This window comes from Coffea arabica, chromosome 4c, assembly GCF_036785885.1.
Source record: "Coffea arabica cultivar ET-39 chromosome 4c, Coffea Arabica ET-39 HiFi, whole genome shotgun sequence".
Classification (NCBI taxonomy): Eukaryota; Viridiplantae; Streptophyta; class Magnoliopsida; order Gentianales; family Rubiaceae; genus Coffea; species Coffea arabica.
Window position 1 is genome coordinate 8,142,387 of NC_092316.1, and position 25,475 is coordinate 8,167,861.

Genomic DNA, 25,475 nt, shown 5'->3' on the forward strand with positions numbered 1-25,475 from the left:
TCTTTTTCTGACTCTTATATATTGTTTTCCCTCGTTTGTCTGATCTTTAATATTGCCTCATGGCAGATGGTTTAGTAGCACAATCTAAGGGGACTTTTAAAAAAATGGTGGATTATGTAGTATACGCAAGTTTTCTCTTTCAAGTTCTTGTTAAGAAATCTTAAAAAAATAAAAATAAAAATAAAACCATTGTTTGTTTGTCTTCTAAAACCAGAGAAAATTCTAGATGTTTTATTATTGCATCATACCTTGAGATGCCAAATTTAACTAAAACTTCGTTTGCTCTTCTATCTTTTGAGCCAAGCATTGTTATAACAGTCGATAAAGTTCTTGTTTAATTATTCAAGGATATTATTTTGAAAAGGGCAAATATTTGGAAACGATTGAAAAGTAAAAAAGAAACATTCAAGTAAGCACCATTATATATAAAAAAAGATATACTCAAACATGGTATTTTTATTTTTAGTAGGAGATTTTGAATTTAAAACATTTTACCTACGATCCCTTTTTCCATACTCAAACTTGATAGATATATTATAAAACTAGGTAGCAAACAATATATCAAGCTAAATTCGACTTCTTCAACGGCAATTCTGTCTTATTCTTCTTTTTTCTTTTTTGGAGAGCAGAAAATGGAATCATGTCAATTGAGTCGAAACTGGGCATTGTCTGATCTAATTAAGAAGACGAGTAAAGCCTCCCCTTGTTTTCATGAACAAAATCTACAAGTCTTTTAAAGATCGCTCGATTCTTTTCACATTCTTTCCACTCTTAATCACAGAATTAAATCTTGAACTTGACAGTCGAAAAGGCCTTAAGCGTCCTCCCTTGACCATAGGACCATTCGTATGTAAGTTAAACTCTCATTTATTCAGAATAATTGTCCTACGTACCTGGACATAAAAGTCTAAGAAGAATATAGCAAATTTTAGTGGTACGTTCATGGTAAATAGTCAGATAGAAATATTGGTTCAGTTTTAATTGGCAATGGAAGAGGCTTTCTCTTTGTTAACATGATGGGGTCCGCTCTGAAAGCAATCCATCCCAAACATCATTTGCAAAAGACAATCCTGCCGCTGTTAACTCACTGTTACATTGATCGTTTGTTTAAACATCACTGTGGTAAGAAACATCAGCATAATGACCAAAATAGCCTTTTCGACATTTGATTTGACCATGGTCATCACAGACCAAAAAAGCTGCTTCAGACTGAAATCATTACAGGGCTCTGCATAGTGGTAAGAGAAATTGGACAACATAGTAATTTTAGTTGCATTTCATTGCCCTCCCTCCATTATTTATATTTTAGATACGCTGAAAAGAAAAAGAAATGTCTGTACTGTGCTAAAATTAACCTCTGTATAGTGACGCTTGTATGAATCATATGTTAACTGAGAAAATACTTGATTAGACTTGATCTTGTGTCACACTTGCACGCTATGTGATAGCTTCAAGAATTACATGAATTTTTTAGCCTTCTTATTATATCATTCGTTATTCTTTTTTCTTTTTTCACATCGGAGATTATTAGCGGCTATGTCGTGGGTGAACATATCTTACACAAATTACAAATAAATTTATAGACCGAATCTATCTAGATATTTTTCGTATTATGTAAAATAAAGAAGTTATATAAGCTTAATTACCTTCTAGACCAAATTACATGACTCAAAGCGAACATTTCACACAGTCATGACAAATGGGATTGGCTAATATGTGTGCAGTTGGAGAGAATTTAGGCACGCAAAAAATTAGTGCAAAATGGCATAATGAAAGTTTTGTTTCTATGTGGGGATGTTTTTTCCTTGGGTCCAATTGCTAGTTGCTGGGATCAAGTTTGGAGTTTTTTGATTGGGTCAAGGAACTTTCAAGCCTCCACAAATAGATATAGAGCACCCCCTCTAGCCACCTCCCTCTCACCACACAGCCCCCTCCCCCCACCCCCCCCCCCAACCCTTCTTTCTTCTTCCCTTCTTCCTTTAGAAGAAGTTTATTAAAGGGTTAGAAGAGAACCTGATCAAGGTGAAAGGGGTAAGAGGAGAGAAAGAGAGAAAGCAAGAAAGAAAGCTGATGAAAAAGCTGAAAGTTCAAAAGCTAAAAGAAAGCTGATGATAACCGAAAGAAAGAGCCTTTTTATTATATCCCTCCTCATGTTTGCACTTGCTGCTGTATCTGTATCTCTATCTGTATCTTCCACAGTATCCATTTCTACTTCTCTCTTCTCCTACTGCCTTCGCCATATCCATTAAATCTCCATGCTCAAGAGCTTCAAGCTGCTTTCTCCATACTAGTAGAGGAGAAGGGGAGAATATTAAAAAAAAAAAATTTTTTTTGAGCAAGCCCATGTTGAGTAGTGATATTATTAACCATCCCTCCTCATCTTCTGAGCCATTTACTTGTGGAGAAAATGGAATCAACAGTAAGAGAAAAAGAAGGCCTGCAGGAACTCCAGGTAGGTACCTAGCTGCAATTCTCTTGATGGATAGATTTCGTATAATTGTGCCAGTATCTAACTAAAAATTTCATGATCTTCATGATGTTCTCATGCAATAATAATTAGATCCAGATGCAGAAGTGGTATCCCTTTCACCCAAAACCCTGCTGGAATCGGATCGATACGTGTGTGAGATCTGCAATCAAGGATTTCAGAGGGACCAAAACCTGCAGATGCACAGGAGGAGGCATAAAGTTCCATGGAAGCTTCTGAAAAGGGAAACACCAGTGGTGAGAAAGCGCGTTTTTGTGTGCCCGGAGCCCAGCTGCCTTCACCATGATCCTTGTCACGCTTTAGGCGATCTTGTGGGGATAAAGAAACATTTTAGAAGGAAACACAGCAATCAGAAACAGTGGGTGTGTGAGAAATGTTCCAAAGGATATGCTGTTCAATCTGACTATAAAGCCCATCTCAAAACCTGCGGTACCAGAGGCCATTCTTGCGACTGTGGCCGGGTTTTCTCGAGGTTCAATTGAATTCTTTTGTTCTGTTCGTTTTTTTTTTTTTAAATCTTTACCTTATCCACTCATCTTCATTCTTGCCATTGGGTGGGATGTTTTCGTTCTCTTGCTGGTCCTTTGCCACCCCAGATTCAGTCCCAGAATTTTCTCGAGATTGATCAAATCTTGAAATCAAAATTATGCATTTCTATGCTTGGTAGATTTCCAAATTCCACCAATCATTTTCTTTTTTCTAAATTTGTGGCTTTTTCTCTCCACCAGAATGTATCTTCCAGTGAAATTTGTCCTCATCAATATTTTTTTGCCTTTCCTAGTTATCATTGATCTTGGCTGCTATGGTTTCTAAGCTGGAAGGCAATGGTTAAACACAAGAAGGAGATCGAAAAGCTATAAAGATGAATAATTTGGATTTTGACCGATGGCGGCCGAATAATTTATTTTAGTGCAACAGTTTTAACCGACAGTTAACGAAGTTTTCAAAGATCAGGTCGTGATAGGTCATTGATTTATACTAGTTTAATTAATTTAAGGTTGATCCCATTAGTTTCTAAATCCAAAAAGGAATTATTTATTGCATGTAAGTGATTCCTTAACCTTCTTTATTATCATACACTTTTTAAAATGGTCTAAATTGACTTCATCTAAGATATTGCTTTATTAAATAAAAGATGTGATTAAAGATGTCAAAGTTCTGCATATTCCAAGTTTGTTCTCTTCATTAAAAATGTTCATTCCCCTAGCTATTAAGTCATTTTGTGCTTGTTTGCATTCCTACTTCTTAATTACTACATAATTTCCTTTTCAGCTTTTTCCTAGTGCCTATCTTCATGGATAAAAACGCACAGATAATTAAATCATTTCATTTGAAAATGTCCTTTGCTCTACTTTTCCACTACACCTAGAATCATTACACTTGTTTGTAGCAAATCTTCTAATTCAAAAATAATTTTCAATAGTTGTTTATATACATATATATATATATATATATATATATATAATGGTCCTCATTTCTTCTAGGGTGGAGAGCTTCATTGAGCATCAAGATGCTTGTAACTTGGGTAGAATCCGATCCGAATCTCATTCTTTACAGCCTGCAGCAACAGCTTGTCTTTCTCGAACAGCTTCAAGCCCAAGTCCCTCAAGTGATACAAATGTTAGTGCTTCACCATGGCCTGTTTTAATGGCAAAACCTGTAGCTATGGATACCAAATTCGTTGCCCCAACAAGGGATTCCAATAAAAGTCCTCACAATTTGGAGCTTCAACTTTTAACCACATCATCATCAAGTCCTATGGATATGATCTCCGTTTCTAAGAAAGATGAAGATCATTCAGCTTTGCTTCAGTTGTCCATTGGATCATCAGATTTCAATGAGAAAAATGAAATGGAGAGTAGCAACAGCGAGAAACCTATCATGGACGCATCAAGAATCAAAGAAGAAGCCCGTGAACAGTTGGCGGTGGCTATTTCTGAAAAGGCTTTTGCTGAAGAAGCTAGGAGACAAGCTAAGAGACAGATTGAGCTGGCGGAGCAAGAATTTGCTAATGCTAAGAGAATCAGGCAACAAGCCCAAGCCGAGTTGGAGAAGGCACAGGCCTTAAAAGAGCAAGCCACGAAGCAGATCAATGCTACCATTTGGCAAATCACTTGTCAAACTTGCAAGGAAAAGTTTAATGCTTCAAGAACAGCAAGAGCTGCAGCTCATGCTCCACATCATGAGAGCGCATTGACATTAATGGGTTATATTTCTTCTGCTTTATCAGATGGCGAAGTTGTCAAAGGTGACCGGCTTGTTCATCCAAAATATGCATTGTGTTAAAGAGTTAAGACTCATCTGCTTCACAGGAAGGAGACTTGAGGAAGTGATCATCATCAGATTCTTCATCCAAAGTTTGTTTTTATGTTAGATATAAGATAAAAGTATATTTATAACCTATCCCTTTTTATTTTAATATTTTTTTTTGGGTTTTCTCCTTTCATATCCATGAATACACCAGGAAGGACTAGTGAGTGTTATCATAAGTGCAAAAGAGATGATTAAGGGGTATTGGAATTTGTATCTAAAACTTTTGATGATGTTATTTGTTGATTCAATGAGTACGTGGCAAATATCATAATGATTTTATCAACTCTACAAGTAGCTAGTTTTGTTGTAGTTAATAAAATATCTTTATTGGTTTTTTCAAGAATTTTTTAACCATTCATGATGATTCTACATCACGACCTTTTATTTCCCCCGAGTACTAGCAAAACTTTCAGGAGTATAGCAAAACTCTTAGCTGAATAGTGGCGTTATTTTATCAAGTCATTCCCGTGGTATTAGATTTTCTGGTTGGACTATTTGAAGATCTTTGTTGGCTGAGGTGGTCAGGAAACGGGTGACCATCTGAGCAAGGGCCAGACAATAAAGAACGGTACTGCTAGATGCTGCCATCCAAAAAATATTTGAATGAAAGAGGGGTCTCTCTGACTGTGTGAGTGCGTGTGAGAGAAGCACACGCATAGGGAGAGAGGAATCAGATAATGGTCCTTTTTCTCTGGGGTTCTGCAGCCATATAAATGTTAATGAAAATTTGCCATGTTTTTCAGTGCCAAAGTTGTAATGGTTGATGCCAGTCTCGTCCCTCTCAAACATCTACAGCACACAGACACAAACAAACTCCATTCATCACACTTCATCAGAATCAGTGGGGTGAGTGACCAGTGAGCAGTGAGCATTGTGAGAGAGCACAGGACCTTTCCATTTATGCTGAGACCATTGCAAAGCTTCCAACTCTGAGTTTAGAGGAAACACTAAACTAACTCCTACGTAAGGTTGCTGTTGTCCTTCCATTCTTTCCTCATGACCAAACGCAAAACAATAGTGGGGCGGTCAATAATTTTCCAAAAGTTCCTATGTTCATTCATTTTACCTTTGACCGTTATTGGCCTTTCTTGTGTCTCTTGATTAAAAAGGACCAGTTGATGTAAAAAGTTGACAGAGACTTTTCCTTCTTCTTTCTTTTTTTTTTTTTTTTTTGCACTACACTCAGTTCAAACTAAGCGAAAATTAATTTTGATTATCCAATGACAAAATTTCTTTTAAATTTCATACTTAGAACGGTTATATATCGAGGTTAATTCTATGACAAGAAATTGCAATACGTGAGAATACTATCCTAATAGAAAATTAAGAGTGACTTTAAACCTTGAACTCGTATATTGTTAAACCAAACTCCTTTATATAATTAATTAAAGCCTTAGCGGCATTAGTTAAATAATCATGAAATTTATAGTCCAATTCTCAAGTCCTTCCCTTTCCCTGTAAGATTTGAAAAATCTTTTCTGTGAAAAAAAAAAAATCTTAGTGAGATGGTTTTGGACCTTTGGTAAGCTAAGTATGTTACATACTTCAGTTGGAGTAGTTTTCATGTAACAAGATATCTGCACTAGGCAATCATATAGATAAGTAACATTTCAGTGCCATTAAATTTTGGGTCTGAAATCTCATTTTTGGTGCAACGATCTAACTCACTTCTTGCGATAATGAACAAGAAGAGTATATAATAATTCCCACTTGAGAGTTGGGAGGTCTCAACTTTCTGGTCGTCTAAAGAGAGGATGTGAGGCCATCATCCTTCAAGGGTTAGTTTAGGGGCCATCAAGCCACCTTTACAACTGTTATAATGAGTTCAATCACTTGCAGCTGTTGCCCCTTCATATTGTTCGAGGAAAATGAGAAGCAAAACAAAACTCCTATAGGTGGTCGATCTTAATTTATGTGCGTTACAATGAATTGCAAGAGGACAATCAAGAAAATGCCAACTTCTGATGATCCCTTGATTAGACTTGTGCCCCCATGACAACTTTGATTGCGCATAAAAACATGAGAAAAACTACTGGAAGATGCTAACAAGGATAGTCATTTATTGTGGAAATTTTTTATGCCTTTCCCAAAATAGTACTTATACCTTTCTCCCATTCCTGTCTCAGAAGATGCTATGATGGGCATTGCCATATAGAGGACCATTTGCTTATTCCTTCCATTTCTCCAATTAATTCCCCCCCCCCCCCCATTCCTGTATCACCGGTGAGAAATGGAAAAGGAAAAGAAACATGGCTACTCATATAAGCAAGTAGTGTGCTTTCACTTTCACATTGGTTGAATTATGCCAAGTAAGAGCCAGTCGTGATTACGTACTAATTTAAAAGTTCTGAAAAGTTGCCTGAGTTTTTGAAGTTTTGTGTCCCTTGGTCTCATTGGCGTTTCTCTCTTCCCTGTCATATCAGTGTAATATATAGAAAAAACACTCCTATTTCTGCTCCCAACATTACTATTCTTTTTTCGAAATACCACTTTGAAAGAATGCGGACAATCGAAAAACACCCATTCAAGATTCTAATGCATTTATCATGAAAATTGAGCACAAAGATGGAAGGTTGTCGAGTCTAATTACCCCTTAGGAAGCCAAAATTACATTCTCCTGAACCGACACGAACCACCCCGTAATTTGCTGCAATAATAATTAGCTAAAGCATTCACTAGTAAGTGATTAGTATGCAGTAAGTAATTAGATTAACAAATTTCCTTGGTGTTGCAGTTTAGTCCGGCAGCTCCATTGATTTCATGACAACTGTCTGCTGAGAATATTATTTAGGTAGTGGCACCAAATAAAGCCATATAGGTAAAATGTATTATTCCATTTTGGATTGCTTCGTGACACTTGCCTTCTTAATTTAATGGTTAGACGTACCATGCAGCCAACGATGGTGGGATCATCTTTAAGGGCCTGCAAATTATGGTAGGCCTTCTTCCTCAAGCTCTAGAGTTATTGACCCCATTTCCACCTTTTTTGTCTTCATTAATATTGTGGAAGCAACATTCCACGTTATTTTGTTAGGGAAACACTGAGGCCAAGCTAGCTTTTGATTTGAGTTGGACCTGCAAGCTCTTGTAGAGCAATGAATGATTTTGTTGCAGCAGTAAAGAGGAGCTTTAATTATATTTATCGTCAATATTGACCTCTCTTGAGTCCTTACCCAGAAGAGATGTTGTAGAGTTTTAAGGTATTGGCCAATAAGCGGGCACAAGAGCATTAGACTTGGTGATAAATTAGACGAGATATTGATAAGAATGAGTAATTTTATGTTTTCGATTAATCTTTTCTACATTGACAGTGTCAGCGTTGGATGAACGACAACTATGTAAAATTTGAATTTAAAATTTAACTTTTGCACATATATCATTGATTCAAAGGTGATTGTATATAAGATTTATTTGTACGTTTTTAGTAACATTTTAGGAGCGCATATTTTATTTTTTCCAAGGTATAACTAAAAGTTTGATTTTTTTTTTTGACAAAATCTAATTCAGTTAATAAATTCTTGGGGGCGCCATATGGTCCGGCCATGCAGACACCCAAAAAGAAAGAAAAATGGAACAAAAGAACGTTACTAGAATTTAAATTGCTAACTTTTTTGGAAAAGTTTTTTGGAGTTTTAGGGCTGCCATTTGTACTTTACATATATCACATTTTCAAAAAAGTGCTACGATGTTAGTCTTCTATAAATACTCCAAAAAAACATCCAATCCAAACTACTAGAGGGGGAAAGAAAAAAAAAACAACCATAATTTCATTCAAATGAAAGCAATTTGCCTAATTACCCTACTTTTAACTAAAAAAATGCGAATTCCCACATATAGCCCACCCTTTGTGAATTTCTTGGAAGCCGATTTAATAGGACCTTGATATCTTCTCAAAAAAAAAAAAAAAAAAAAACAGAGAGGTGCAATCCTCAATTCATTCGTCCATCAATGTAAACGAGCATTGTAGGGGGAGGAATAAGTTGGGTGGTACAGAAATGGAAGTATAAGCGAGAGGTTAAGGATTAGAAATTTTCCGTTTACACCAAAAAGAAAAACTTAAAAGAGCATCATATAATTGGCGAAGAAATGGAGTCCAAATATCAAGATGAACATTCAATGACGAAAATGGCATCAAATGGGGGGGGGGGGGGGGCCGAGTAGGTCTTTTGGGATCGAGAGTTCTATAAGTTAAGTTATGACCAATTCAAAACATATCTCGCATCTTACATTTAACCAATTTAATTGTATGAATTAACAAATTTAAGTTTATATATACTAAAATTATACTGGTTTATACCAAAAAGTATAAGAATATTACATATATCCACGGATTTGAATTAAACAGAACTTAACTTGTGACGCGTACTAGTTAACTGCAGGGAGCAGCTTCCAAATAGGAGGTCGAGGATAAAAACGTAGTTACCTATTCATTCAATCATAGGGAGGACGAATGTTACAGTTTGACTGGGCGTTCCCCATATGTCCCACTTTCTGCAGATGCTTTACAAAACTGGCAGAACTTCTGAGAATATGCACTGAATTCACATCGATTGTGATGGGTTTTCAGGGATTATACAAAGTTAGGCAAATGGCCCTGATTCTTGTTTTCCTTTTTCTTCTCAAGTGTATGGTCGTTGCCTTCCCTTCAGGGGGAGGAGGAGAAGTGAATGTTGTCTAAATGGTGCACTATTTGAAACCAATTTATTTAGTCATCTTCTTCTCCACACCACATATGTCTCGAATGAATTGAAGTTAGTGAAAGAAGTAATTTAAAGCCTTAACTGTCGACAATGTACCCAAGGTCTACAAGTACTTATTCACCTCAACTCCTAACAGAAGACAAGTTATTCTTAATTTTGATGGAAGAACGTACCAAATTTATCCATTGTAGACTTCATTACGTTAATTCGTCTGTATGCTGTAAGAAAGGCAGCTGCTCCAGGAGATTATGATCGCTTAGGAATTCTTTATTTGTACGCCTTATCCTAGGAATTTTGTCTCCTGCATAGCTCTGGCAGTATTATCAAGTAGATAATGAAGCCAACAACTGCTAGTCTGCGCCATCCTAGAGAAGCTTGCCAATTGCTGATTAGTCATTGCACAACTCAGAATCTTGAGACTTTTGAAAAGTCCCTATAACGTGCAATGCACAAGTTAGGCCTCAAACATCTGTTGGTTGATTTTCGGATCTTTTATGGATTTATGTTAATTGAAATATATGTATATGTACTTTCTGCCATTATCCCAATAAAATTGTGTTCTCTATTTTAAAAAAAAAAAAAAACACAAGACATCAAGAATACTAATTAAAATATTTAAAATATAAGAATTATGTAGCGTAATGCATATTCCAAATCGAATTTCCTACTCAGAGGTGGATAGATTAGGTGATTACAGGGGAAAGAGTATAAGCGAGAGCTCGCGAATATGAACCCTCACGCTTAAGAAAAATAAATCGTATTTCGTACTAGATATCTTTCTTAATTTATTCATAGTGGCATAGCATTCTACATTTCTACTTCTTGTTCGACTTCAATTATTTATTCTTTAATTTGTGAACTTAAACGTGCAAATAATTTAAGTTACAATTGGATGGTCCATCCGATGAATCAACCGATTCATATGGGTTGAAACCGCCACTACCCTCCTCAATCCGGCAATCACAATCTTTTTAGGCAATTTCCATTGACTGACCTGTGAACGAGAGAAATCTGGACGAGGAGGCCTAACTCCACGTGCATTCAAGAACGAGCTAAACTTGGAGTTTGGATTAAGGTTTTTCCGCCAAGTGTAAGCCATGCATCGTCCTTCTCGCCCTAACAAGACAACAACCGCCCCACCTGGCTTCTCCCCAATCCATCTGAATCCTCTATATATTTTGTTTCACCAAAATCATCATTTGGTCATTCAACCGGAAGGAAGAAACACCGAAAGGGTTCTCATTAAAGGCTGAGAAATAATGAGCAGCGGTTCATGCAGCACGGGCTGTGGCTGCCCCGTTCCATGCCCTGGCGGGGTTTCCTGCAGGTCAGTCAATTTATGCTTATTCTTGCAAAGTCCTTCGACTGATGTCTCTATGGTACTTGACGTTTTGCCTCAATGACAAATATCTCGCAGGTGTGCAACGGGACGCAGGGAGGATGATCCCAGCATAGAACACAAGCGGTGCTCGTGCGGGGAGCACTGTGGCTGCAACCCTTGTGCCTGTCCAAAAGGTACCAATATCACTGGCACTGGAAGAGGCGCTTGCCAATGTGGCGTTGGTTGCAACTGTGTGACTTGTGCAGCCTAGGGGGAGGGGTTCCTACTTGCTCGTATGCATGTTGATGGAAGGTCGTAATCTAGCTAGTGATGTGATGTAATAATAGACTAGTAGTTCCCACGTAGTTTGTTTCAAGTCTAGACAGCGAACTACGGTCACCCTTTGCTCTGATGTATTCTCCTATTCTGCATGCTATGAAATCCTTGTCACTACGTGAAGGATGTTACTAATAAGCAATTTCAAGTGTCTATTACTACTGTCTTTTGCATACTACAAATACATCAAGAACCATCTTTTCTTCTTTTTGTTTTTTTCTCTTCTTCTCAAATTCCATAATTTAGCTAGCCGTGACTTGAATCCCATATTTATTCCCTACCGTTCGGACGCTCAGCCATGAAATTAACTGAAACACAGGTGTAAACTTCAATATGGCACTAACATGGGACTAGTCTTTATCATCACCTGCATTGATGCTAATATTCCAGGGAATGTTAAACTCCTTTCGGTTCATGAGGCTATTATGGTGCTAGAGAGGACACGATGCTGCACCAAGAGGAATCCAAATCTTTGATGAGAACATTTACTAAGTTGAATTTGTTTCTTGTTTTTTGGGGGTGAAGATGCTGCGATAAGCATCTGCGGTACTGCAATAAGCAATCCGAATGAGATCTGCCGGCAATTAAGGATTTGAATGTAGATTTTCTTTGGCAAATGCTCGGTAGCTAAATTGCATAGTTTTAGTGTAAGTTGAACAAATTTTACAAGATTAATGGATTGTTAAATGCGTCACAGGATAAATGTTAGTGAATGTCGATGAATAATATATGCATGTAGATTTAGAATATGTGGTGTCTTTTTTTTTTTTAAATTACTCTATTATTAAGTACGTACCCAACTTGACATAATCTATTGTTAGAATATGAATGCTGAATATAGTATGCGTCGTGGATAATTATAGACGACTGAATTTCATATTTTTTAATTTCTCCATATTGTTATATTTTGTCAATAATATATATGTGTGACTTAATTTTTATTGAAAATAAGGTATTAAAAAATGAAAAAAGAATGAACCACTTTACTTGAGAAAAAACAAATTTTAGCATAACTTTTAATAGTTTCTTTGTTAACATCTGTAGATATAGTAAAAAAAATTATTTTGACAAAATATTTTAGCACAATTTTCAATAGTTTCTTTGTTAACTTATAACAAAAATGGAGTACACTTTGTCTAGCTAATTTAGAGTAATCAAATTAATTAAGATATTCTATCTTTATTATTATTCAATCCATCTGAACATGTTAAGATCTGAACTATCAAATTTAATTTTAAGTAATGAATTAGGTTATAAAACCGGCCTTTGGTGCTTGCTTAGGAAAAAGATTGACATCAATTCCTAAGAGTCTCAAAAACTGTGAAATTTCGTCTAATCTTTTATCTTGCTTCCAATAAAGGTATAAGCTGCTGGTTAGCATCATTTGGAACCTCATTATAGCGAAGATGAGAAACTTGATTCGTACATTTTCAGGAGAATTTTGAAATTCTCCAAAATCGATTGCAAGGATTTAAGAATTCGACTCATGCTTGTCCAGGATTCAATTGACACTAATATGGGAGAACCCATTATGACAACAAATGATTCAATCCAATCCTTGATGAAAGAACGTAAGCATAATAATGAAAGCATTCAATATTTTTGGGTCAATGGCAAGCAAAATTTGTCCCGAGATTTAGCTCAATTGGTAAGAATATTAATTAATGTAAACAAAACACATATCAAGCGAAGTACTCACATAATTTTGATTCCTTTGCTTTTCATTACTTCTGTTGGATGTAAAATCTGTAGGCAACGTACATACTGGGGAACAATTACCAGATATAGACCGCGGACTATGAAGCCCTAAGACGATAATGATAATAATTTTGAACAAAAAAGAATACCATGATATTCGATGTACTGAATTGAGATGACAGAAAGGTGAGAACCCATTTTACAAAAGAAAAAGAAAAAGATTATGCACCTACAGATCAGGGGTTTGAACCCCCCCCTACAGGCTAGAGCCCCGCACCTACAGTAAAATTCAAAAAGTGTGTAATAGTGCACCCCTTTGGTTTAGACATGGAAATCGCTCTCTCCATCCTTTCTTGGTCCAGTTGGGTCTTTTCATGGATATTTTGGAGTAGTAGGTTAAAGTAGGAGTAAAAATAGTATAGGAGTTTACAATTAGCAAAAATAAAATTAAAAAAAATAGTGCAAGCAATGGAGCCCTGGAAATTGTGGTGAAATTAACTATAGTAGTGGCCTCCAAAATGAAGCTTTGTCATTTAAGAAAACGTTCACCCGGGGCATCATTCGCATAGCTTTTTTTTTTTGGTTTGTGTGGGGAGGGGGGGGGTATACTCATTACTCATACACATCTTACTATATATAGCAATATTAAAAAGAAAAGGGATCGGAGAGATATCCATTAATTAAGAACTCATGGCCTTAGTTTTTTTTCTTTTATTATTATTTTTGAACATCTTGGAGGGGTCATCGTAAACTCTTCTAATTTTATGGTCTAATAATATAGTAAATTTTTTGCCTCAAAAACAAAAAAGGCTTTGAGGTTGGAGGGGTGGGTAGATGATAGATGAGCAACATATTTTTTTTTTGTGGCTTTAGGGGGGGCCAAAGCTTACGTGAATGGAAGGCTTTGGGCTTTAGGGTGCAACGTATAATTGCACGTTTTGGCTCTTTTCTAAAGGAGCTTTTTTAATCTTTTAGATTTGATGCTTTGACTTTTGGACTTGTCCAGTGAAACTTCTCTTTTTGGATTTTAAAGGTAAGTCGCCCCACTCACATGGTCTGTTTCTTGACGTATCGCAAATCATTCCATTTCACTTCCATCAGATAAAATCTCTCAAAGGGATCGGAGGGGATAGATTTGTGTTTGTGGGAAAATGATCTAAAGATTCCCCAAAACTAATGGACCCCATCATTCTTCATGGATTGATGATTAGGGTTTGTTGAGGCTTAACTTTATCTTCTTAAACATACATCCCTGTCTGATTTATAAATAAGATAAAAACCATGCCATGCCATGCTGCGGTTTTTCCTCCTCCTCCTCCTCTTTCTCTTTTCTCCCATCTCGTTAGATCCTTCCTCACAAAGTATATGTCAATTCAAAGAAAGCTTTTTGGTTGTAAATAGAACTTTTGTTATCTTTATTCTTTCCAGCGTGTGTGACATGTTAGTTGTTGCCCCCCTCCCCTCCCCTCCCCTACAAAGCCCTTTTTGGATGTCACTTTTTGTTTGTTTTACACTCCATGTAAACTCTATCTTTGGTTCTTTACCATTGGAAATCATGCAATATAGTTTATGCTCATCCTCTCCTCCAAATTTGTGACACATCCCATTAACGTATCCAACAAAAAACAAGAATCCAAAATTTGCAATAAGCTCCATCAAAGTGATCACCCCTCCTCCTCAACCTATCAAAATGACCATATGGCAACAAAAAACATGATTCCAAAATTTGCAATTACATCCATCAAGCCATCAAAAATTTGCGGAATTCCAAACATAAAAGTCTAAATTAATGATAATGAATCACACACACAAACACAAACACCACTATCATGGATGGCATGCATGCTTTTCGTGTAGTATTAGTTTGTCTTTGATGTATATATATATGAGGTGAGATGAGATGATCCACTAGCATGCATGGTTCGAATTGATTGGGAAGCACATGGATAGTAAAAGGGTCTTCTTCCCAGAAAAGGTTAACAAATTGCTACCAAAAAGAAAAAGAGAAAGGAGATGAAAAGAAGAGGGAGGAGATGAAAAGAAGAAAAAGGGAAAACAACCCATGCTGGCTCAGTCCTAATTAATATTGGTAAACGCACTTTCAACCCCCTATTCAATTGTTGTTTTAGTTTCTCCCTCGTTGGAGGAGAATAAAGGTAGCATCCGAGTGTCTCGTTTGTGTGGAATGTTTACTGTGTACAAAGTGTGTGTGGTGTGTGAGAGAATAAGAGGACATGTGAAGCTGCAGAAGAAACAACAATTTCAAAAGCACAATGACAATGGAACTATGTACAGCTTTCCATGGTTGGACTGATAAAATAAATAACAAGTTTAGCTTTTCCTCTTGCAAGTGACAAAAACTTTACCCTAGCTAACTTGGACTCAAATGGAGCAATAGAGCTGCTGGTCTGTATCTGTCTCTTTCCAATTTGGCTACAAGTGCTCCTACGTGCCAATTAGCTCCACCATGATTGCTATTTCTCTTGATTGAGAATGTGTCCTTCTAACACTGTACCCCAGGAATGATCAAGGTAGAGAAATAGTAATTATACATCATTGAGGTAGCTAAAAAATTAGGATCAGAGGTCACATCAATTTGTTTTTGTGTAGTCAATTTGCAAAATACAGAGGTGGTATTGCATGATTATTTTCTGTCTGTTTTTGAATTCAATGCAGCTGTAAATGTTGTACTAGGATCCTTCAGGGAGTAAAAGTTGGATCCCCATTTGCCTTAATATAAATGTAAACTCCTTCAACTATATATTTTACTTGATAAAAGTAAATGTTGATTCGTTATTTGCCTTTTGTTCGTATTTTTCCGTTGTTGATTGTCCGTTATTAGTCCGATCCTTTGCAGGAACTACCATTTTTTGTCTTATTTTTTTTTAATTAATGATAATTCTTCTTCCCTTTGTTAATTTATCAATAGGAATTCGGATTGCTAAGAGCTCGTTCGAGCTTAATTTGTTAACTAGTCAAACCAAGTTTGAACAACATTTTACGTTGAATAAAAAAAAATTTCGTTCAAACTAGGTTCGATAAATAAAATTTCAAATTCATTAAAATAATCAAATAAGATTTAAAATTATATTGTTCGGTTTGACTAGGTTCGTTTACACCAACCACAATTCATTTCATTGGTAAGTTACTTTTAGAATCGCTTGATTTTCTGATTTGGTTTCGGAGTTCTTCAACTGATGATAATTACCTGCTGCAGCACATCCGCTCTGTCCCAAGAGCATGCATGCATTTATATGTATCTCAATTTTGAAAAAAGAGTGACTGGAGGGGGACCATGGAGTTTGTGGATTTCTGCATCAACAAAAATATCATTTCATAAGTGGATATGCAGTCTGAAAGATACCTTCACTTACTTTCCAGTTGGACCTGATAAAAGTCATTATTAGAAATCTTTTTTTTATGATAATTAACAGAAATTAATTTTGGTGATTACTGGGAAAAATATTAGGCAATTTTTTTTTATCAACCTCGTTAAGAAAGAAATTTATTTTGATTGCCATATACGTTGAGGATTTGAAGTCGACATTCAAGACAAAGCCCAATCTTCGACAGGCTGGTAACAAGTGGAAACGTTTGCAATTGGAGCCAACGTCCAATGGTTTGGTTCAAGCTACTCGTGTGCCCAGTCCAAATGACAACTGGGAGAACAATCCACAATAATGAGGCAAGACATAATTCATGAAAACACCTTTTAAGCATGCAGCTGTCTGAAATGTGGAAAAAAAATCCCATGAAGGGCCTCTTATCTACTCATTAATCCTGCACAAAGCTCTCTAATTGTATTTTCTACGTAATCAAGAAACCGAAAAATTTGATGGAAACAAGAAGAACGTAATGGAATCCTAACACAAACATGCCAACCTGAACAAGATCCTACGTAGTTCTTCATCTTTTCCAGAAACCTAGCGAGACAATCTTCATCTCTGTTGACATTAATGATCGTTGCAGATTGGACATAAGCGGATGCTGCATGCTTGAGCAACTCATTTCGGATTGAGATGTTAGAAGAGTCCAACATGCTGCCCTCGCTACAGGCTGTAAGATTTGGTGACGAATTCAGAAGTAGGTCTTTCAAGCTTGTGTATCTAAGGTCATCACCGTCTGAATCTTCTTCTCCGGAGATCGTCGAGTCGAATCTAGGTTTAAATGAAGGTAACTTTTTCAGGGTAGGAAGTTCAGTATCCATTTTTCATGGATCATGTATGGTTTTTTTTTTTTTTTTTTTGCAAATTCTATCAATTCATGTCTCTAACATTTCCCTATTCATATGTCTCTAACTCATCATAGACGACCACATTAATGTTCCATTTAGTTTACTGGCTTGAAGATGAAAAACTTTGCAGATAGTGTATGCTTCAGGTTCAGACAAATGGCTCCTTCTAGTGTTAAGTTCACCTGTTTTTGAGGAATAGATTATACACCTCAGATTGAGAAACGGTCATCTCTTGGTCCTGCTATGAAGTAGGATGTTTGCTTTTCATGGGGTACGTTTATACTCTACCAAGATGGTACTATTTCATTATATGCCACTATAATCATGGATTTATTCTTGCCGACTTCGAGTTCAACTTATGCATTAAACTTGGTATACCATCGACGAAAATTTTGAAATATGCCTTAATGCAAAGAATGAACTAGCACTCGACTCTCAAAAGCCTCTAGTCTTTTGTACAAATGTGAGAGGATTAACCCGATGCCTTAGAGTAGCTCGTTGAGCTTTTAACTTCTCCATCCATTAGAGGAAGATTACATTTTGTTACGCGCGCAAATACAGATCGCTCATTTAACTTGACCTCGTATCTATAGGAAATCGAAGGGTGAATACCACAGAGCTAATTCAGAAACTATGGATCTAGGCATATAATTTCACCTACCAAGACTTCATCACGGGACCTCTTCAAAAGAGACAGAATGTAAGTCCTCTAGGAGCAATTTTAGCTCTCCTCTTTGCTACAAGGGTACCATTAACTTGAAAACTAAAAGCTCGAACCTACAGCACAGAAGCGTGCATCTGGACCATTCAAGGAACTCAAGAGAGTTCTCGCAAAGCCCTGGACACTGCACATCATCTTAAGCAGAACGATCAATAGTAAATTGTGTATCACTGATTACAGGCAAATACACCTCTTTTCCAGCCTTTTATTCATGACCTTACATTTGAACATTATATTAGAACGATTATGTCTACAATGTTCACAATCAAAAGCATCTTAAGCCACTTCTAGCCTAATAGCTGAGGACAACATTGAAAGGGAGAGACAACAGCTACCATCTTCACGGATATATACCAGGAACCACCAAGATAGGGAGAGGAATTTAACAGAAGACCATCCACATCCATTAAAAAGTGACCAAGTGCTTGACATGCTAGACAAGTGCATTCAACAGAAGCTTTCCATTATGCGAAGTTAGGTCATGTGAATAGCGGTTCTTGTGTTGTGATCAGAGGGATCACAAAACACGCCAAACCACTCAAGTTTGAGAAGACAAAAGACAAACATATAGTATGGCATTTCCACCTTATGTCATCTATGAGCCTATCCCAGGCTTTTCGTACAGAGAAAAAGAGATAGAACAGAAATACTGCAATACTAGACTATTTCAACAGATATAGGCAGCTTCTCTCAGAATCGCACCAATACAATGGCAACATCTAGAACACAACCAGAGTAACTTACTATGACATATGTTGTATGAAAAAGCCAAGGAACTACAAATGCTTGGACCTTTTTCTGTGCACATTGAACAGGATTAAGATCTGCTTCATAATTAGTACAATCATTTGAAGCAGCTTAAAGTTATTAATCATTCTATTCAAAAAAGAAATTTCCACATTTCAATCACTGTTGCTGGTTCTGATGGTGCTGATTGCCTCAATGTAGTCAAAGAGTGAATTGATCCTAGTAATGACTGTCCTCCTTATTGCAGATTCAATCAAATTAATCCAAGTCATAATGCATTATGAATGAAAAGCTTTGTAGTAAGGTTCAAGGAAGGCCAACTTCAGTTTTTGAACATTGGACCTTTTAGGGAAACCATTTTATGAAGCTTCTTGCAAATCTACCTCTATGGTTTAAGTTGTCCATGTACAAAGCAAACACCAAGAGTGGTAAATAGCTCATAGAATTCGATGCATCCATGTAGAAGTTAGTGTTTCCAATTGCAGATTATGTTAATGATGCATCCATGGAGAAGTTAGCGTTTCCAATTGCAGATTATGTTAATGATCTTTTGATTTTTACTTTTTCAGGAAGTATAAATTCCTTGCAAAGTAAGTAACTTAGGATGCAATCTTGTAGTGTTATTGATGGCTATACCAAAGTGTAAAAGGAGAAAGATAAATACAATATGGAAGACAACTTATCATCATGGAAGGGTAATTGAAGATAACTACCATCTGAATCAAGCCAAGTGAAAGACTTAAAGTGTCATAAAAAATCATACATCATCTTCAAATGTATATGGTCACCAACGTGTCAAAGATTTTAAAAATCCTTTAGTTCCTTTCTTGTCTTCTTCTTCCTTTTTTCTTTTTTCCTTTTTAGTTTCTGCAGTAACTAGGTGAAATAAGTCATGCAGTTATCCAAAATTCATCTTTACAACCAGATCTGACAATTTGTCTATGCATTTGACTGAAGAAACTGCCTGACAACAACCCATCCCACTCCCTCAATACACATAACACCATTAAGTATCTTTAAATGTGTAATACCTAGTAGCTACCTTCTACTCTTAGCTAGTCATTTTTCGTTTCTTCAAAAAAATTGCCCAGATGTTTGTCCCGTCCAAAGACCTCCACTAGTAAATGAATCTTGATACTCGATCAAATTCAGATGTAGAATCATCACACGGTCTCATCAAAGATCAAACACTAGTATTAGACCCTCAATTGCCTCATCTAATCCTTTTTCCACACAAATTGATCATCGCCTTTAACTCCAACCTTTCCAATCCCAAGTCAAAGGACTACTGACACAACAGAAGTTTCTTACTGCAACACTTGATCTCTTTCCATCGTTCTTATTTTTACTTTTTTTATTTTCTATTTTTTGAAGGGATTAGTGTCGTTTTTGGCCCAAAAAGTATCTCCTAAGATATAGTACCAATACTGGGTCAGAAGGCCTGAACTTGCCACACTCAGAACATCAAAATTCTCCCAGTGCTATTTTCTCCTAGAGCCTGCCCGCTAGTATGACCCGCAGCAACATTTAATCATCATTATCATTTATTTTCTTGTCAGTTGTTCATAATAGCTAACAAGCAGCCTTAAACCAATGTTTCCAAATTTTACACCCAGAAAACCTAAATAACCTGACATCTAGACTTACTTTTGGACTCTATTCCAAATGTATAACCTCATAATACTTGATGGCCATAAATACACAAAAAATCAATATGGGAGAAAGGAAGCATCTAATTACTGGATTAACTTTCACTGTTTCAGTTAACCTTAGGACCATCTTATCCAGGACAATACTTGAGCCATTCTGATATAAGAATGATATATTGTTAGCTGATTGGCTCTAAAGTTTGCTTTAACATTCCATGACCGTTTAGAAGAAGCATTCTTCCTTTTCAACGTCAAAAAGTGTAAAATCAATACCTGAGGAAGAGAATCCACAAATCTGGGATGCTCTGGTGGTTCTTCATGCTATAGCAACTACAAAGTTGCATTGTTCTCTCAGTCTAAACCCAAAGAGATGCACTCTATTGGAAGTGGAGTAACAAGAGTCTCGGAAGATCAATCTCAGGAAGCAATAAAGAAAAGACACACTGATATCATACGAAGCTTATAACTACAAATCTAATTGAGGAAACCGAAAACAGTACAATTAAATCTCGACAAAAGATTGTCATACCTTGTCATAATGACAAAATTTCCCCTTAACTACAAAAGGAAAATGATATGGGAACAATTTTTCTTTTCTTCCACTGAACCTTGAATGGCTGAATCAAAAGAACAAGCAATGCAACTGCAAAATATCACCAGTTAGACACTACCTGCAAAGCCTCTACTTCAGGTCATACTCATGTATGTACAGCAGATATGGAATGCACGCATTATGGAATCAAAGATAGCAATGCCTCCATACATTCACCGGATTGTAACAAACTTATTCGTTCCATGCTTTGCCCAGTGATTCCTTAAATCAATTGGGTTAGAAAAATTAAAACCTTCCGAAGCAAGTTTCTCCAAAACCTTCCTAAATGCTCCCAGACTCATCTTGCGCCCGGCGATCCTGGCACCACGTCTTTTAGCACTCATTGGCAAGGGATACACAGACATGCCAGTTGTACAGCAAGCAGACTGCCATCCACCAGCACCCCACCTATAACACTGTTGAGCATTTCCAGTGCACGTGCAAACTGGTATGGGAATCCCTGATATATCCATGCTGATTCCATTAATGATGACTTCTGCACTTTTCTTGGGAGCCCTTGCCCGATGTAAAGATCGACTAGACTCTTCTCTTGGAGGCTTAGGAGCTTTCTTAGGCTTCTTGGCTTTTGGAGATTTGGGGACTTTACCACCTCCCCTCTTCTTAACAGCCCCAACAACACCTCTAGTCTCACAAATTTCTTCCTCCTGAGGACCAACATCGTCATTATTCAACAAGCTGCTCTGCTGAATCATTTGGACAGAATGAGCTGAAGACGTTTCTGGCAAGACCCCATAATTTATTTGGGGATGATGGTGCTGTGAATGGTGTTGGTTCTGTTGCTGGGGATGGAGCTGGAGCTGGTGCGGGTGCGGGTGCGGGTGCTGGTTATTTGGTAAGGCATTAAGATATTTTTCTCTATGGTTAAGCCAAACATCCCTCATGTAATCCATAGGAATGGAGGACTCTGAAATCCCACCAACACGATGATGGTGATAGGGCCCCCCATTGGTGGAGGGTGCCATTATCGATGAATAAGCCTGATGGGGATGGTGATGTTGATAAGGATGATTCTCCCTTCCCCCACCAAAAAGGGGTTTTTCAGTCATGGTGGACATAAGCTGCAACCCTAAATGCCCAGCACCCTTCAAGGCAGGCGTTGGAGTTGGCTCGAAAAACCCCCAATTCCTCAAATTCATACTGCCATTGCCGTCCATCCCAAAAACAGCAAGAACCAACAGATTGCCAAAAAAAAAGATTCAAAATCTTTCAACAACTCACCTACTATTTTCTGTCGTTTTCACGGCCAAAGCGAAAATTCACAGGATAAATCCCCATTCATGATTACGAACCCTACATAAACCACACCGGATAAAATGGCAAAAAGAAAAAAAACGTATATCTTTAGAGAGCATGATGAAGAAAAATACAGCACATATAGATTCATATCTGAAGACAAAAGTCAATGCATCTGTGCGTGTGAATGTGGCATACTGAAATGCTAATAAAAATAAATTCTGCAAAATCTAAAAATCTAAAAATCTGCACTTGTTTTAATGTTTTCCCTTTTTCTTTAAATTTGGAATCTAATATTAGATCTCTGTACAAAGTTATCAAACAAATGCATGTAATGGAGTGGAATGATAAAATGGTTAGCAATGAATTGAACTGTAAAAAAGAGAGAGAGCTTACTGCGGACTGAAGAAGAGGAGAGAGGCTGGTTAGGGTTTGTGATTTGTGCCTCCCTGTGACTTCGAGTAACGAGAGTGTGAGAAGAAAATAAATGAACCAAATAAAAGAGAAAATACAGCATTGGAATTTGGAAATGAACTAAAGTGCAATTTTACAAACAAATGTCCCAAACACTGTGAAAAATGAAAAATATTTGGGGGCAAAAAAATAAAAGAACGCTTCACTTCCGCCATTGGGCTTGTGTTTGTGCCAACTGCATAACATTTTAGCTTGTCTTTAATCACTGACTTTTTCTTTTCATCACAAAAAAGGTTAACTAAGTTGCTTTTTCGTATGAATTAGGTATTTTTTAAGGTATTTTTAAAAAATTATACTATAACATTATATTTAAAAAAATTTCTACTGAATTAAGTCGTATGGATTATGTATTTTTGAAAATATATTTGAAATTAAAATTTAAAATTTTACGGAGTTATTTTTTCAAATTTATTAGATTTTATTACCTCTCATCATTGCCAATTCCTCTCCTCGCTCTTCACCCTCTGCTCCTTCTTCCATCGTTTCCACGCTTCTCCCTCCTACCCTACTCTTCTCTATCGTGATCGAGGAAAGGAAAGGAAGGAGAAAGGGGCTACGAGGGAGAGGAGGGGAAGAGGGAGGAAAAGGAAGAAAGGGAAGAGGAAGGAGGGAAGAAGAAGGAAAGCGATGGTGATAATGGAGGAAGGAGCAAGGGAGGAGGTGATGGTGGTAGTAGGAGAAGAAAGAGATAGTCTATTTATTTTATTTATTTGTTTCATTATGTATATTTGACATGGTACGTATTTTGATTATTTTGGGAGGTATTTTTGTAGCGTGTTATCATAGACTTTAAAAACAAAAACTTCTTTTTCTTAAATACTAGGCAGTCCAAGCAGAGCCACTTTTGAAAAATATTTCGAAATGAATTAAGGTGCAATTTTAGAAACAATGCCCCAAACCCTCTGAAAAATGAAAAATATTGGGGGGAAATATAAAGTAAAACAAAATAACCCTTCACTTCGTGCATTGGGCTTGTTTTGTGCCAACTACATAACATAGGATTAATCACATTTAATCCCCTTAAGGTATAACCTTTAATTTTACTTACTTAACTCCATATATGATAAAATTACCCTTGCATTATTTTGACTTTCATTTACCTTGTTTTCCTGTCTTTTATTTCTTTTTCTCTTTATTCTTTATTTAATTCTTCTTCTTTTCCACAAAAATGTGAAATTAAATGTGATTAACCCCATAACATATTGGCATGTCTTCAGCCACTGACTTTTTCTTTTCATAACAAAATGTTGTTTAGGGTAAACTAAAATTATATTTGTGTGAAAAATATTTTCTCCCTGCTTTCTCTAACAAAGATATCATGTCTGTGCATCTTATTCTTAATTTTTTTGGTGCTTGGCTTATAAAAATAGTGCTAATTATATCTTCTACTACAATTTATATTTGGGTTATTATTACTTTACCCCCTTAACGTTTGGTGCTACTATCAATTTCTCCTTTCAAGTTATCTTTTAGCCACTTTATCCCGAAAACTAACGATCAAATTTAACGGAGTTTGTTAATTAAAATGAAAATATATGTTTAACCATTAAAATTATTATTACTTTACTCCCATAAAATATAGTCTCATCATCAATTTACCCCATAAAGTAATTTTTTAGACAATTTATCCTACCATTAAACCAATTTAACGAGTTAAAAAACTTTAGAAGAAAATACCCTTCACTTTGCATAATAAAAATAATAAAAAATTTAGAGTGACTCTTCTCCTTTTTAGTATCAAGAAAAAAAGTCAAAATATTAATTTCTTTCTTCTTGAAAATCTTATTAATATTGAAAAAAATAGAAAGATGGAAAGGGGGAGGGGGGAGGGGGAGAGTTCAATTCTTTTTTTAAAAATTACAAATAAGAAAGAATTAAATACTTTTATTATTTTAAAATTATGTCATTTTTTTGTTTACCACCAAATTTCAATTCTAATCCCGACAACCTTAAAGTAATACAATAATGTTAGACTTTTCTTTATTTTATTTTTTTTACAAAATCTAATTTTTTATCTCCTTCTTTCCTATCTCTTTTTCTTTTTCTAGTATTAATAAGTGTGAAAAAAAATTTGAGAAAATCCTTTTATTTTTATGTTTTTCGATCTCTTAAAGTGAAAAGAAAGGATGAATAACCATTCCAACTTTTTTATTTTTAATTATATATAAAAAAGGGTAAATATATTTAAAATTTTTTGACCATACTAGTTAGATTAATGATGAGGTAAAATGCCTATAAAATAATATTAGGAAGTAAAGTGATTGTATCACTATAATCCAAATGAATAAAGTGATAATAACAATGTAGTAATACTATAAAATAAAAGGGTAGTTTTGTAAAAAATTTCTTAACATGTTTAGTTGAATTACTTTATGGGGGTAATGTGATTAAAAGATAACGTTAGGGGGTAAACTGATAGTAGTGATATAGTTTAAGGGGATAAAGTGATAATAACCCTTTATATTTACAAGATAAACGTTTGCATCTAGAACAATTAATTTCAAATAGGCACTTCGGTGTCTATTTTTCAACTCATACTATCAAAATCATTCTTTTGAAGTTGGCAGAATAAATGTTTATCACCTTTCAATTCATTATTTATGTAGTTTGCATTTCATTTTCAAAGTCGGTTCAAGGTAAAATAACACTAGCATGCATCTAGTTTGCTTTTATTAAGTGTGTGAACTAGGAATTAACAAAGGTCTCAAATCATGAGTTTCTTCCAAATGCAATTCTGCTTATCGTAATCAAAACTTAAATAGGAGGTTATCCATATCTATTTTTCATCTATATTTCAAGCATATTTTGCACAAGACAATCAACAATTCAATCAAATGATATCGAGCATGCTTACCATCTCATTTCGAGAAACAAATGCATAATGCAATATAAAATAAACGACTAGCATCTTTCAAAAGAAAAAAGATAAAAAAAAGGTGAATGACTAG

The 25,475-nt window shown here is 36.0% G+C and overlaps 2 protein-coding genes and 1 long non-coding RNA gene across 4 annotated transcripts; 2 read left to right on the forward strand and 1 right to left on the reverse strand.

Annotated features, from left to right (window-relative positions):
* Positions 1-1,911: 1,911 nt before the first annotated feature.
* LOC113739796 (protein indeterminate-domain 16-like) lies at positions 1,912-5,084 on the forward strand. 2 transcript variants are annotated; one of them, XM_072045854.1, is made up of 3 exons: positions 1,912-2,452; positions 2,561-2,960; positions 3,973-5,084. In XM_072045854.1, exons 1-3 carry the CDS (start codon positions 2,344-2,346, stop codon positions 4,772-4,774), a joined length of 1,311 nt encoding a protein of 436 aa, XP_071901955.1. In that variant the 5' UTR covers positions 1,912-2,343; the 3' UTR covers positions 4,775-5,084. The 2 variants fall into 2 exon arrangements, with proteins under 2 accessions (XP_071901955.1, XP_071901956.1); XM_072045855.1 differs by having other exon boundaries at positions 1,949-2,456.
* A 4,948-nt stretch (positions 5,085-10,032) lies between these two features.
* Positions 10,033-11,364, forward strand: LOC113741691 (uncharacterized). Its single transcript, XR_003460688.2, has 2 exons — positions 10,033-10,828; positions 10,919-11,364. It is a non-coding gene; the product is annotated as an uncharacterized lncRNA (long non-coding RNA).
* A 9,292-nt stretch (positions 11,365-20,656) lies between these two features.
* Positions 20,657-23,213, reverse strand: LOC140005225 (protein BASIC PENTACYSTEINE2-like). Its single transcript, XM_072045856.1, has 3 exons — positions 22,953-23,213; positions 22,450-22,508; positions 20,657-22,110 (listed from the first exon to the last, which is right to left on the reverse strand). The coding sequence occupies exon 3, from the start codon at positions 21,972-21,974 to the stop codon at positions 20,973-20,975; it is 1,002 nt and encodes a 333-aa protein (XP_071901957.1). The 5' UTR covers positions 21,975-22,110; positions 22,450-22,508; positions 22,953-23,213; the 3' UTR covers positions 20,657-20,972.
* Positions 23,214-25,475: the final 2,262 nt, after the last annotated feature.

Coding starts and splice junctions, on each gene's coding strand:
- LOC113739796 (XM_072045854.1), top strand. CDS start 2,344: ATGTTGAGTAGTGATATTATTAACCATCCCTCCTCATCTTCTGAGCCA. Junction 2,453..2,560: donor AAGGCCTGCAGGAACTCCAG/GTAGGTACCTAG, acceptor AATAATAATTAG/ATCCAGATGCAGAAGTGGTA. Junction 2,961..3,972: donor TGTGGCCGGGTTTTCTCGAG/GTTCAATTGAAT, acceptor CATTTCTTCTAG/GGTGGAGAGCTTCATTGAGC.
- LOC140005225 (XM_072045856.1), bottom strand. CDS start 21,974: ATGGACGGCAATGGCAGTATGAATTTGAGGAATTGGGGGTTTTTCGAG.